The sequence below is a fragment of the Rhynchophorus ferrugineus genome, unplaced genomic scaffold, assembly GCF_030347505.1.
Source record: "Rhynchophorus ferrugineus isolate W39M unplaced genomic scaffold, kcgeb_rfMv2 rfM10, whole genome shotgun sequence".
NCBI lineage: Eukaryota > Metazoa > Arthropoda > Insecta > Coleoptera > Curculionidae > Rhynchophorus > Rhynchophorus ferrugineus.
Window position 1 is genome coordinate 26,263,921 of NW_027472589.1, and position 15,567 is coordinate 26,279,487.

The 15,567-nt window shown below is 32.4% G+C and overlaps 1 protein-coding gene across 4 annotated transcripts in view; it reads left to right on the plus strand.

Moving 5' to 3' along the window:
* The window catches only part of LOC143203940 (pancreatic triacylglycerol lipase-like), a 60,922-nt gene extending 45,355 nt beyond the window's left edge, over positions 1-15,567 (plus strand). For 2 of the 4 annotated variants that reach the window (XM_076416281.1, XM_076416279.1), the window contains exons 2-3: positions 9,781-10,654; positions 14,186-14,396. In XM_076416281.1, the coding sequence (XP_076272396.1) occupies positions 9,798-10,654; positions 14,186-14,258 (930 nt within the window). In that variant the 5' untranslated portion in view covers positions 9,781-9,797 and the 3' untranslated portion in view covers positions 14,259-14,396. Of the gene's footprint in view, positions 1-2,513; positions 2,635-9,780; positions 10,655-14,185 lie in introns of those variants that run through there. The other 2 variants (XM_076416278.1, XM_076416280.1) reach the window with 2 other exon arrangements.

The window sequence follows — 15,567 nt, forward strand, 5'->3', positions numbered from 1 at the left end:
ATGCCGTATTGCTTAAAATAGCTTCGTAAATAAGCCATTTTCTCACGTAAAAAGTAAACAATAAAAATGGTTAATGTGAGTTATCCCTAAAAGATAAACATATACCATCGCGGACTTTTCTGTAGACCTTATTATGATGTACAATACTGTAGTACATTAATTTGATCTAACTCGTAGGGTTAGGCAGCGTTTTTGCTAATTGCTAAATAAGCCTAAAAGAATAGGTTAATTTACGACATCACGTTAGAAACCTCTAAAATTAGCAATGTTGCCTTAGTATATTATGCATGTATTATACATATAAACCTTCCTCTTGAATCACTCTATCTATTGAAAAAAACCGCATCAAAATCCGTTGCGTAGTTTTAAAGATTTAAGTGCACATAGGGATATAGAGACAGAAAAGGCGACTTTGTTTTATACTATGTAGTGATACTTATTTTAACTCTCACCACTCTGTCTTGGTAATTGTCAGCATTGGATCATAATCTATCATCCAGAAAGTTTTATTCAGTCACTATTCAAGTCAATAAATAACTAAGCGGTTGATATCCAATCTATCTAACACTTCTTCCTCAGTGTATCTCATGGAGTTCATCTAAACCGAAGGTGTTATTGTAGACAATACTTCTTTCCGCATATCCAGACTGTTCTTGCTTGTACATCCTTCTCGATTTGAATGTCTATTGTAATAATTCTAATTTGATAGGGAGGAAGATTGAACCTTCTGGTGGTTGCTCCAGGCTCTTTAACATGTTACGAATCATTTCCCCATGATAGTCGCCCTTGGACTAGGAGGATAATACTAATTCTGCAGCAGGAATAAAACTATAACAACAACAAAACTGAGTAACAAAATCTAATCAAATATTGCTAACTTATAACTTTTTTCACCATCTTTTATTGTCTTTACGTTATTTTTATTATAATGTTGCCATTGGTTTCCCAAAGTTTTGTTTTAAAATATCCATGTCTCATGTAGATACGAAAATTGGTATAACCCCTAAATATTCTCTAATTTTATTATACTTTTTACTTACTTATTACGTTAATATATATTTCCGATAAGATGCAATTTAGTATGTATAATACCTGTGTAACGCGTTTTACTGACAAGAGGGGCTTCCTTTATCTCATTCCTGTTCAAAGTAAGTGACTTGAGATGCAATTTGTTTCTCAGTCCGACTATCTAATAGCTTCAGACGAATTTTGCAGACGTTTGACAACCAGGCGAATTTTGTAGGTTGATTCGGTTATGTGTTTGAATGTATCAAACAGCATTGTATCTATTTTTAACTAGAATAAAACGAGAAGGAAAATATGGTCTATTTTTAACACGACCTTCCAAATTGCGATAAGTAATACATTTAACATAGTGATGACGTGAGTTCACTGTTATTTTAAATAGACTATATACTGCATGGTCATATTTTATCTATTCCGCGTTCCATTAGGAATATTAATATGATATCATAAAAATTGATGATCGTTTTAGCATATTTTGGACATGAAACTAATTTCGTGTCAGAGGCGCCCTTCTTTTTGGATATTATCCATGAATCAACCCATGGCTTCATCAGACAAGAACTCCTTCTCAATTAGTGCAATATCTGGAGAATACGTGTGGTCGAGATTGATCTTAACCAAAACTAATTTTATTGTATTTTTCTGAGTATTAACATTGATTGTGGTCGATAATAATCTCCTCTAACGGTTTCATCTGGTTTAATTTGGTTCTCGCACTTCATAAATTTTTTCCTTACAATACATAGATAGATTGGACATACATAGATTGGATTTTTAACTGGACGGTTTGTAGAGCTTAATCCGAAATGTTCTCTGCTTAAGTCTATAGTAATACTATAGTTAATACATCTTCCATCATTAATGTATCACTTTGCCGGCTTGTTCATAGCGACGGGACTACTGTACCTCTGGTTCCCCTACTGTTTTGATAATCGAGGGTTCGAATCTTTCTGGGACATATTGTTGAGCATTATCTATAAGCAAAAAGCGTAAAATCCCACAGGAAAAATGATTGCATTTACGTCAGTAACTAGGCTGGGATCTCTTCTAGACTGATCTCTAAGTTGATCATTCGCTAGTCGGTAGGCTTGATACTGAAGTTCCTGGTTTGAAGACCAGGTTAAACAATAGGTTCCGTTCAGATAAACTCTACCTAGTTGGTAAAAAGGAAACTGTAAACTGTGTTCTCCAAAAGTTTCATTTTGAATTACTCAATAAAAATACCTCTTATATTAAATAGTAAGAATAATTAGTTAAATATTGCAAAGTATTCAAATATAATAAATATCTGGATGAAAAATGTGGTTCAAGTAGCTTACGGACATTTTTTTGTATTCTAGTACACAAATTGAGTGGGCCTGTATTATCTTTTTTATTTCAAATATGTGCGAATGCGAAAAACATTATAAAAAACGATAACAATGAGTAATCCGTTCTTGAGATGCCTTGATAACAATTAAAATATAAGCGTTACTCAAGACTGGGACATTCACAGTAATTGAACAGAGGTAAATTCGATTGATTTAGTGAAAAAAATGTCTTACTCTATAGCCCTTGCTTTGGCTCTCGTATTGGCTATAGCCAATTGCGAATCCCGCTATGGAATGGGTATGTAGATATTATAATAATTCTTTAAAATTAATGTTAAAAATAAGTAAAAATAATATAACGAAAGTAAAAATCGTATAACCACGTAACTCAATACTTTAGCATTGATAATTTTTATTCAGATCTTAATATATTAAAGCTTATTAACTAGATTGCCAATACTTTTACTGGTTTCTTAGATCTCTAGATCTGTATGTTCCCGCTGATGTAATAAGAAATAACATATATCTCACTAAAATCTTTAATTTTTTATCATTTAGCATTTACTTATATATAATAAGCATTCTGCATGTCAACGTTATAGAGCTGTTTGCGATTTTTATGTACTTTCGCATAATATATTAACATATAACACGTCAATTGAAAACTGCCCGGCCTACCATAGTAAAACACATTTTTTTGGCAATTTTTTTTTTATTCAACATAATTTCCTTCAAGGGTGATACACTGATTATAGCGACCGCGATTATCCAACTTTTCGATACCATTTTTGTAGTACGATTTGTCCTTTGCTTCAAAATAGACTTCAGTTTCGTCACCTCTTCATTCGACGAGAATTTCTTCCCAGCGAGCATTCTTTTGAGATCTGAGAACAGAAAATAATCGCTAGGGGCCAGATCAGGAGAATACGGTGGATGAGGAAGCAATTCGAAGCCCAATTCATGGATTTTTGACACGGTGCATTGTCTTGGTGAAGCAGCACTTTCTTTTTCTTCAAATGCGGCGGCTTTTGGCGATTTCGTCCTTCAAATTCAAATCAAAACATTCGCTGTTGATGGTCCTTCCTTTTTCAAGGTAGTAAATGAAAATTGTTCCATGCGCATCCCAAAATACAAACGCCATAACCGTGCCAGCCAACTGTTGCGTTTTCCCACGCTTTCGAGCGAGTTCATCGTCTGCAGTTCACTCGGATGATTGTCGATTGGACTTCGTGGAGTTGAAATGAGTGAAATGATGGAGCCGTGTTTCATCCATTGTCACATATCGACGCAAAAACTCGGGTTTATTATTATTGATCATCTTCAATCACTGCTCCGAATCATCAACTCGTCGTTCTCTTTGATCAAAAGTGAGCTCGCGCGGCACCCACTTTGCACAGATATTTCTCATACCCAAATATTTGTGAATGATATGACGTACACGTTAAGTTGATATCTTTAGAGTATCTGCTATTTCATTTTATTTCAATTTACGGTCATAAAAAATCACTTCGTTTAAGCTTGGGTCAGTGTCCGGAAACTCGGTATTAAGGCAAGTTTTTGTTTCAACTGTATTTTTTCCTTTCAAAAAGCAATATTTTATTAACATGAGGAATTCCTTTTTATCCATATTTTTTTCACAATAACAAAAGTTGCTTCACTCAAAATGCTATAATTCACAAACTAATAATCCGACAGCCGTCAAATTTATACACGCATCTTTTGAGGGTTAGGGCTACCTGAAAAATCATATTGAATTAATTCTAGTAGCGCCATCTATGTGTCAGGCCGGGGACTTTTCAATTGACCTGTTACGCCTAGATAGATAATATATTTTAGGGCTATAAACTAATAGAATGTTTTTAATTTAAAGATTTATTTTTAAAAATAAATACAATGTATCTTATTCAAAGTATCTCCATCAATAGCCGCTACTTTTTCTCATCTTTCAGGCAATTTACGAATTTCATCTCGAAAGAATGATGTATCTTTTGAGGCTATCCATGAGTCAACCCATTTTTTGGTATCTTCATAAGAAGTAAAACGCTGTTTCTGAAGTATACGACAAGTGGTGTAGGACGTCCCATTATATTCAAGTATATATTCATTGTTTTCACCATTGTTATGCTGAATAATGACATTGTGGTATATTTACTCGTGTTTCTGGCGTTTCTCGCACACTGCTTGGGTCAAACGCATCAATTGTAGTCGATAGCGATCCCCATTAATGTTTTCTTAAATTAATGCCTTGGAATCCTTATCAAAAAATGTTTTGCCTCTCCAAAACGCTTCTTTTCTTCAGTGCTAAGATATTCACTTTTAAACCATCGAAATCAATATATACATATCAAAATCGATGAAGCATAGTTTTCATAAGATTTATACAGTATTCGATAACTTCCAGTCGCAGGCACTATATAAATAAATCTATCAAATCTATCAAAAAAAAATCAATCTATCAAAATATATCAAAAATAAAGCTATCAAATAAACGACGAATGCAGATTATCAATATTTATGACGTGAGTATGTCGCAATGTTGCCGCATCAATTTAGAATTTTGCTTTACAATGTTTGCTGGTTTATATGCTCCTAAGCCAGAATAGTTTCAATTTCTTGAAAATAATTGACCATATAAACATATTTTATTTAACCTATAGTTCTTTGATAATTTCGAAAACATTATTTTTTTGTTACTGCTTAATAGAGTTTCTAATAATTTTTTTGTGTGTATTCTTACTTTTTGTCTCAAATAAAAATACATACGGGCAGCAAATTTGAAGTGTCAATTTTATAACGATAACCTATGTAAAATTTTAGTGATTATCAAGTAATTTTTTTTCAAATCATGTAAAAAATCAAAGCAACAAAAACTTAGCGGACGATAGCCCAGAATATGTTTGGCGCGTTACAACATTTAACGTCACCTAATTGATGCCTTTTTAGAATTAACAATTAGATCTTCTTCAATTTTAGACATAAATTACATTTTTTACCAAATTTGTCCTTGAATTCATTGAATTAAGGCTTTATTTTCCTAATAGGTTGTCTATATCAATATATTTAGGATTAAATATGTTAAAAGTTGTAAAAGTTATGTTAGCAAATGCAGTAAACGACAAAAAACGTTTCGATTAACCAAAAATGTCGAGAATGTCAGGTATATCAATCATTATTGGATGGAAATTCAGATATATTATATCAACTTCTTATGTGCTATAAATTGGTCAATATAACGAATCATTATTATGAGAGAATTACCCAAGTAAGAGAAAAACCAAAAATCCTTCGCCAGACAAAATTTTTAAAAATGTTAAAATCAATGTTTCCATGTTTAACATTATTCGTCTTCCCCACTGGCCATTTTAGAGGAGAAAATTGTGTAGTTCTTTAGTTTTTCTGCTATATTAATGATTCATGTAAAGAACTTGCCAGTGCTCTAACCGTTTGGTTTACTATATGGTTATAAATTTAATTGAAAATCAAAGAGAGACATTAGATTGAGACATCTTTGAGCATTAGTATTACAAGCATCATTAAATTAATTGAATTATCCTGCGAAAACTGAAGTTAAAGTCGCAGATTCGTGTATTCAAAAGGAATTTTGAAAAAGAAAGAACGTTTTATGATTTTAAGATTCTAATGTGGGCTGAGCTACTGCTGATTCCAATATTTTCCTTTTCGGTAGGTTAAGGGCGATGCTCTGTGAATGTGAATGTTATCTATTTCAATTCATTTATTTTAATGAAATAGATTTTAATGAAATATTTTCTATTTATATCAAAATTAGGAGTAAAATCTTGGTTTATCAATTAAGTAATTCAATATTTGGGTCCATAATCATCTGGTGTGAAATGTAAATAGCAAACCTTCCTATCCGGAAGCTTTATATAGGAGCTCATAATAGATTTTCTTAAGCTTATCATTATTTAATTTTAAAAACCGTCTCTACACTAGAGCAGAATCTTTTTGAAAATAATTAATTTTCTTTGAATATTCACATCCTGGAAAATCAAATTTTTGTATTTAAACAAATCATATTTACCTTAAATACTACAAGAATACCATAATAAAAACTAATTTCTTTAAAATGATACCCAAAAATAGGAAAACAAAAAATTTAAAATACTCTACCATATTTCAAATTTTAAAAAACGGCCATTTCTTGTTTTTATACATATGGTCCTCTGGTGGCTAAGAAGTATAGTTTGAGTAACCTTTCTATATACCTGTGTTTTGTGAAACGTAATATTTCTATTATTTAAATTAGTTAATCAATCACATAAGCTTCTTTTATTCTACCATGTTTTTAGAAATTACTGATTATAAATAAAATTAAGCATGCTCTTTATTGATCATTGCCAATTTACCCATTCCTTCCTAATGGATCAAACTAAGAGACTTATGTGTCCCAAATCCGAGGAGTCAGTGTCTGTCTCTCATATTTTAACGAAATGCTGATACTTGTTAACGATTAGAAGAAGTCATGGCTTCTTCATATTGAAACAGTTGGAAGGATACGGAGGAAAGATCCTCTCAGTTTTCATTAATATTTCTTGGTTAATATTATAGTCCCTAAAAAAAGCTAAACCGTTGGAGATACAATTTATAAGTTACTCACGTTTCTCTCATAACAGTAAAGCAAACGGAATAATTTATAGTATTTGATATAATTAATATTAGTTATAATAATAAATGTCTGTAACAGGTCAATTGAAAAGTCCCCGGCCTGACACATAGATGGCGTTACTAGAATTAATTCCATATGTTTTTTAGTTATCCCTAACCCTCATGATGCTTGTATAAATTCGACAGCTGTCAGATCACTTGTTTGTGAATTATAATATTTTGAGTGGAGGTACTTTTATTATTGAGAAAAAAATGGATAAAAAGGAATTTCGCGTGTTATATTAATTTAATAGTAATAGTATATTGTTATATATTGCTTATATAATATATTTATATAATACATATTATAATATTGCTTTTTGAAGGGAAAAATACAGTTGAGCAAAAACTTGGCTTGATGCCGAGTTTCCGGAGACTTCCCCATTAAAATCAACCATCAATAATTGGTATACTAAATTTAGACGTAGTGAAATGAGCATCGAAGACGGTGAACGCAGTGGACGCCCAAAAGAGATATCAACTGAACGTGTACATCATATCATTCACGAATATTTGGGTATGAGAAAGCTCTGTGCAAAGTGGATGCCGCGCGAGCTCACTTTTGACCAAAAACAACGACGAGTTGATTATTTGGAGCAGTGTTTGAAGATGATAAAGTGTAATAAACCCGAGTGTTTGCTTCGATATGTGACAATGGATGAAACATAGCTCCATAATTTCAGTCCGAAGTCCAATCGACACTCATCCGAGGGGACTGCACATGATGAACCCGCTCCAAAGCGTGGGAAAACGCAACCGTCGGCTAGCAAGGTTAGTGCGTCTGTATTTTGGGATGCGCATGGAGTAATTTTTATTGACTACCTTGAAAAAGGAAGGACCATCAACAGTTACTATTCCATAGCGTTATTGGACTGTTTGAAGGACGAAATCGCTGAAAAGCGGCCGCATTTGAAGAAAAAGATAGTGCTGCTTCATCAAGACAATGTACCGTGTCAAAAATCCATGAATTGGGCTTCGAATTGCTTCCTCATCCACTGTATTCTCCAGATCTGCCCCTTTTCCTGTTCTTATAACATTTTCATCGAATAAAGAGGTGATCGACGAAACTGATGCCTATTTTGAAGCAAAGGACAAATCGTACTACAAAAATGGCATCCAAAAGTTGGAGGATCGCTATAATCAGTGTATCACTCTTGAAGGGAATTATGTTGAATAAAAAAAACTAATTTTGCCAAAAAAAATCTGTTTTACTATGGTAGGCCGGGGATTTTTCAATTGATTTGTTATATTACAACATATTAAAATAAGTATATGAAGAACTAATACTCACTGACCATTTTTAAATTAAATTTAACTTCCATTAAGTTTCAAGATCCAACAAAGTATTAGTATATTAGTAATTAGTACACGTTAAAACAAAGTATCACAAGTAAAATTATTTTCAGAGCTGTAACCACATAATAACATCAAATATAAGTATTTACTTTTATGTTATAAACATAAATATGGAATAATAAAGGATTCTGAAATTGATAATTGATTTTAGCGTGTATAATATAACAATAACGAACACAATTAGGTAACTTATTTTCTACAATTTAGAAATATATATTAAACAAATGTATTTACAATAATTAAATTAACTATTGATGTATCAACACTTAGGTCTATGAAGTTAATAATAAATACAATTGAGACAAAATACAACCAATAAAATGGCTTCCATCTAAGCAGTTAGTTTTGTTTTAACTGCTGCATATTTTCATTACTTCATTTATATATTCATATAGTCTACTCACCTAAAATATATATTGCAAAAACAATAAATACACCAAGCTATTTAAAAGAATAATTTTGGTACCTAAATTTTTAAATAAAATTGCATTATTCTCTTCCTTTCATCTCACCCATGCAGATAGCTCGTCTTTAATTTGCCTTTTATGGCTTTCGTTTATCTGCTGCTTTCTACTTTGTCTTATGTACTACGTGGGCACTAACATCAACTTAACTCATCAACAAATGAGAAACTAAAATTATATAAAGCTATTTTATAATTGGTAAAATTCTTTGCAATATTTACTTAAGCAAGAACAATTTTTCTTAGCTGGTCTCTGTTTACCAGACATCAAATTAAACCAAAGACTAATTTCAAAATGCTAAATATCTTGTAAGCAAAGAAGACAGATGATTTTCTTCGAACTTCATTAATCTATGTTGGGATTAAATTTTTGCATATATCGGGCTTCTCTTTCACAGCTGTATATACCTTCCGATAAAGCGAACACATTAATTTGTTCTCTCTACAAAAAATATAAAATTAAATATTACATAATCATACTATTTATAGGTTTTTTATCCAAACTTGTCGTAACTCTTTAAATGTTTCAACAACACCGGGAATAACCGGAAATAACACAACATCTTAAATAACACTGCTTAAGATTAATTAACTTCGTTTAATAATTTTTTATCACGCTCATTTTCGGTTTTAATATCGTTCCAAATGTAAAATTTAGAAACTGTGAAAATTTACGCGTCCGTGGGTGATATGCGCTCAACAGAAACTATTTAGAATCTACCGTTTAAGAGTTGGAGCTGGCAATGCTTCGGCCAGAGCCTAAAATATTTATTTAAATATTTTATGTCACCGATCTGACATTATTTTATTTTATTGAAATATTTTTATTTGTAGTAGGTGTTACACAAACATTTTAGAGATAAAATTTTATCCTCGATATAAGCTTTAACCGTACGAAATTTGGTACCTCCGGGTACCCCCGCTTATTCTTAAAAGTTTAAGCTTTACGTTTATTTTCAGATATAAGTCCCGAACATATGGCCGAGTTGGAGATACTGAAGAACCTAACCGACCAGCTGGTTAAAGAGAACCTTACTTACGAAGTCCCCAGGGATGTCATCAAGTACGACAACTCGGACATCTATTTTTACGTCTACACCCAATCGTCTACCAACGGCACCAAGCTTACCTACGACGAAAGCGACCAGCTCAGCTCCGTGAGTGGATTCAGCACGGATCTCCGGACTGTCTTTATCATACATGGTTGGCAAAACGACTACGAATCGGACGTTAATACATTAATAAGAGCAGCTCTTCTGGCCAAAGTTAAGGTCAATATCATCACTGTAGATTGGTCCAGTTACTCGTATTTGCTCTACGCACTAGCCGTGTCGAATGTTGAGAACGTGGGAAAGACCGTTGGACTGTTCATAGAATCGCTGGTGTCCAACTATGACTATTCACCCGACAATATCATTCTAGTCGGTCACAGTTTGGGGGCTCATGTGGCAGGATTCGCCGGCAAGGAACTGAACGGTACTTTAGGAGTGATAGTTGGGATGGATCCAGCCGGACCATTATTTTTCGAGAGCAGTACCGATCGTTTAAATGTCGGAGATGCCCAATACGTTGAAGCAATCCACACGAACGCTCAATTTCTCGGAGTCAATTACGCTTTGGGCGATACAGACTTCTGGCCCAATGGAGGATACATGCAGGCAGGGTGCTTGTTGTCGCAAACTTGTTCCCACTCTAGGTCTTACATATACATGGCCGAATCTATCGAGGACAATACGTTCTATGCCCGACAGTGTGACTTATATGACGAGTATACTGATGGAGCTTGTTCCGCCAATACACTTTACTTAATGGGTGGTTTAAAGTTCGAAACCAGGTCAGTATGGGGAGAATTACAGGGGATAGAATAAGTAATATAAACACGTAATATAGTGCATTTATTGCCACATGTTACCAACACTAATTTCCTGTAAATGATACGGCGCGTAGGTCTTCTACAGTCTATCCAAAATAGCAGTGCAAAAAAAACCACGTCATTTTAATTTATGTCAAGACAATACATTATTGTCATTATTAACATTTTACGCTTCGATATGTAACAATATTCTAATGTAAATAAAATAATAAAACAAATATAATTTATTTTAACACTATCGTACATCTAATACATATATTATCTTTGCATGTGCATATATCTACTCTCTTCGAAACCACCTATGGTATCCCCTGGAGGCTTAATCCACCTAATTATTTATATCTAAGTAATGTATTTTATTTTAATTAGAGAACATATTTACCATTTTATGTTTAGGTATTGTTTCCTTTGTTGTTATGTTTTCTTGTCAAATCATTCTGCTATCACTGTATTTTTCATTAGATTCTTCTGTTACTACCTGTGTACACTTTCCTGGATAAAATTAGATACAATCACTGTATTCTCCCTAATGCATTTGCCATGTCTGCAGAAAAATTAGTATTCATTTTCTCCTCGTGCATTTTGACCAAATGATTATATATATTCTAAACAATTACACAAATATATGTGCACATAAATCTTTTAAACTCTACAATAGCATTTCCTACAGTTATCATATATTAATTATATACTCACCTTTAGTTGTTTCCACTCTTATCACCCTATCTTGGTATTGTCAGCAGTGATTCATAATCCTACACCCACAAAGTTTCAATGACTCACTATTCAATTCTGAAAAGTTATTCAAGTCAATAACTAAATTATTAATTTCCAATCTAAGACTAGTTCACAATTCCACTAATTGTCACTTTCTTCTTCAGTGTGTCCGATGGAGTTCATCCAAACCGAAGGGTGTTGTTGTAGAAAATCCTTTCCACATATCGAAATAGTTCTTGGCTGTATATTTATCTTTATCTACATATTCACTGAAGTATTTCTTTGCCACATCCCATAATAATTCGTTTTGATTGAATATGCAGGGATAGGTAGGAGATGTTACACTCTGTGGCCATATTAATCAGTTATCTGATCTATTGTGTATATTTTTTCAGGCCTAATTCTAAAAAAGTATATTACATAATACACAGTTAAACATTTAATTTATATTTACCAAGTGACAACTTGAAATACTTTACTCTTTAACATATTATGTTCAAAACATTATTTATGTTTTGCGAGCCATTCCTTAATTTCAGCCAGTTCCGACCGACATCTTTTTGTTGGATTCCACTTTCTAGCATGATGAACAATATATCTGCAATGAATCATTAAAAATTATTATGATTTACAAAACCTATTCAACTTTTGTTGTCTTTACACTATTTTTATTAGCGTCTTGCCAAGGGTGTCCTAATGTTCCATTTTAAAATAACTATGTCTGTACACAAATTGAAATAACAAGGCTCTCATAATTTTATTATATGGTTTTAAAACTTATATTCTTTTAAACGCAATATCTGGAAGTTGCCTCTTCGTGGGTTATCTTTATACTATTTAAGTTCTATTTTTCCTAACAGTGTTTGAAGTCATGCCTTATATTTCTCAAAGAGATATCCCTAAGCTATCTACAGTTACTTTCCATACTAACAGTTATCTCTGAAAGAATTCTATTAATGTATGTTTATATTAAAAAGACTATTCACCATTTTTTATACATTTCATAAATTTTATCTTGAATAAAACTAACATCAATGTATGTAGATACTTTCTTTTCGGTGAATCCAAAATTATGTTGTTTTTCTTTAATTTGACAGATTTTAGTTATAGTGCTGCGGCTACACTAATATTCAGTTGCAGCTGCAACACAATAAAAATATTTCCATTAAAAATCCCAGCAGCTTAATATTTATTAATATCAATACTCTTTACTCTCTAATGAGTCTAACGTTAAGAACATGCCTCCATTACCTCATTCCTGTTCAAAGTTATAGATTAGAGACATAATCTGTTTCTGACTATTTATTTGGCCTCTACATTTTCAACCAGAATAATTAAAAATATTAAGCAGCGATTTGAACTTTATCAAAACAAGTAAAGTAAAGTAAACAAAATTTGACAAACGAACGACTTTTGCAGGCTTATTCGGTTACATTTTCGAGCGTATCAAACAGCATTGTATCACTTTTTGACCGAAATAAAATGAGAATAAAAATATTTCATAATATTTAAACGAATTTACAATCTAGAATAGGCAACACATGCATCTTGATGACGTGAGTTCACTGCTACTTTGGACAAACTATAGGTTATATTTCAGGGTATTATACACTTTGATTTCTGCGGCAGTTAAAACTAGGAATTGGTGGAATGTTGAGGTTTTTAACCGGCGATTTCGGTTCACCAAATATTAAACTATGTTCTTAACTTTTTATATTATTTAAATTAGTGAATAATAACACAAATTTAATTCTGCATATGGTATTATGCTAAACAACTTATTTCCTACATGTTGACGCTGCTTGTTTTTTCTTTTCTTTTTAACTACAAAGTGTCGGACACCAATACTCCAAACATATTGAGTTTTTTTTTTCCAAATGCTTGTCAGTCACTTGTCATCATTTTCGAGGAACCATATGTGTCCAGTACAATCTATGTAAGTTTATAAACGTTAAGTGTTCCAAATTCCAGTTATATATATATATATATATATATATATATATATATATATATATATATATATATATATATATATATATATATATATATATATTCAACTACTTCCAAGTTTTTCTTTCAAGGTTTATAGGCGTTTCCATGAAGCTTTTTAATTTATCGACTTCAAATGAGTTTATTACACACAATTTTATGTTCCTCAAAGGAGAATGACATTTTTAACTGCTTGCAGTGATCAAATTTATTTGTTATGTTTGTTTCTAGTTCAAGCCAAGAACAAACTACATTTTTCCTGTCCAATCCAATATTCCAATATCTCATACTTCGAAAGAGTGATGAAAACAACTCAATTGTTCAACGTTTCTCCACTGACACTATCCAGAGTAACGTTAACATACACAAAACGATTTTCATCAAAACGTTAAAGACTCAGAGAGAATATACCAATTCCACTTTATTAAATATTCCACAAGCGAAAATGTACAAAGAAACGTCTCACTGGGAAAAAGAAAACTTTTTGGTGTGTGCTAGAGTGAAATTTAAAAAAAAGTGTCGTTAATGGTTTGTAAACAAAATAATATTTTTGAAGTCTATTCTGTTTTACCTTAATGTAATCGTTTAACATAGTTACTCAAATTGTCAAGAAGCGTGCTTTACTAGGACAAAAAATGCATAAAGGTTATGGCAGGAAACCTAAAAACATTTCAACAATGTCAAAAAACCTCTAACAACACCTATAATTGAAAATATGAATAATAACTTTTTGGCATCAAGAATGTTGAGTTAAGCGAATAATAATTTTATTGTTTTTTTTTTCAGTAAAACTGGAAATTACTATTTGAATACCAGTTCGTCTTCCCCATACGGATTAGGAGATATTTTCGGAAATTAATACATCGTAATTGAATTATTTATTATGTAAATTAACCCACTTGCATACATAGTTAATAGTTGATAATCGCAAGTGATTTATTATACTATATCTGTTTAGTTACGTAAACAATTATCATTCTAAACATAATGTGAAAGTCCTGGCCTACCATAGTAAAACCCATTTTATTGGCAAAATTAGCTTTTTTTATTCAACATAATTCCCTTCAAAGTTGCTACACTGACTATAGCGAACCTCCAACTTCGATTCGAAGCCCAATTCATGGGTTTTTTCCATCGTTTTCACTGACTTGGGACACGGTGCATTGTCTTGGTGAATCAGCACTTTCCTTTTCTTCAAATGCGGCCTTTTTCCGGCGATTTCGTCCTCCGAACAGTCCAATAACGCTATGTAATGGTCGTTGTTGATGGTCCTTCCTTTTTCAACGTAGTCAATGAAAATTATTCCATGCGCATCCCAAAAAAGAGATGTCATAACTTTGCCAGCCGACTGTTGCGTTTTCCCATGCTTTGGAACGGATTCATCGTGTGCAGTCCACTCGGATGACTGTCGATTGGACTTCGGAATGTAATAATGGAGCCATGTTTCATCCATTGTCACATATCGATGCAAAAACTCGGATTTATTATGCTTGGTCATCTTCAAACACTGCTCCGAATCATCAACTCCTCGTTGTTTTTGGTCAAAAGTGAGCTCACGCCACACCCACTTTGCACAGAACTTTCTCATACTCAAATATTCATAAATGGTATGATGTAAACGTTCAGTTGATATCTTTAGAATGTCTGCTATTTCATTCAATTTTAATTTACGGTCATTTAAAATCATTTTGTGGATTTTTTAAATGTTTTTTTTAATTTGCTTCACTCAAAATGCTACAGCTCACAATTTTGAGGTGCGATACACACATCTTTTGAGGGTTGGGGCTTACTAAAAAACATATGGATTTAATTCTCGTAAGGTATCTATGTGTCAGGCCAGGGACCTTTCAATTTACCTGTTATGACCCAGGCAAATGCATTAGAGAAGATTAAAGCAATGATTAAAGCCTAATATGTAGACGAAATCTTAATTTTATAATAAAAATGTACTCATGTAATGGAAATAGTAATAGTAATAGAAGAAAATAAGAAGTAGAGTGACATAAAAATGACTTGACAAGGAAATATAAGATGGAAATAGTAGTGAAGGAAACAAGAACTAAACGAAGAAAGCAGATATGCAATTGTTAATTACGTGGATTAGTCCTCCATTGGATACAACTACATAAAAAACGCGCCTAGAATTCTAACTCAGATGGTATGGAAAA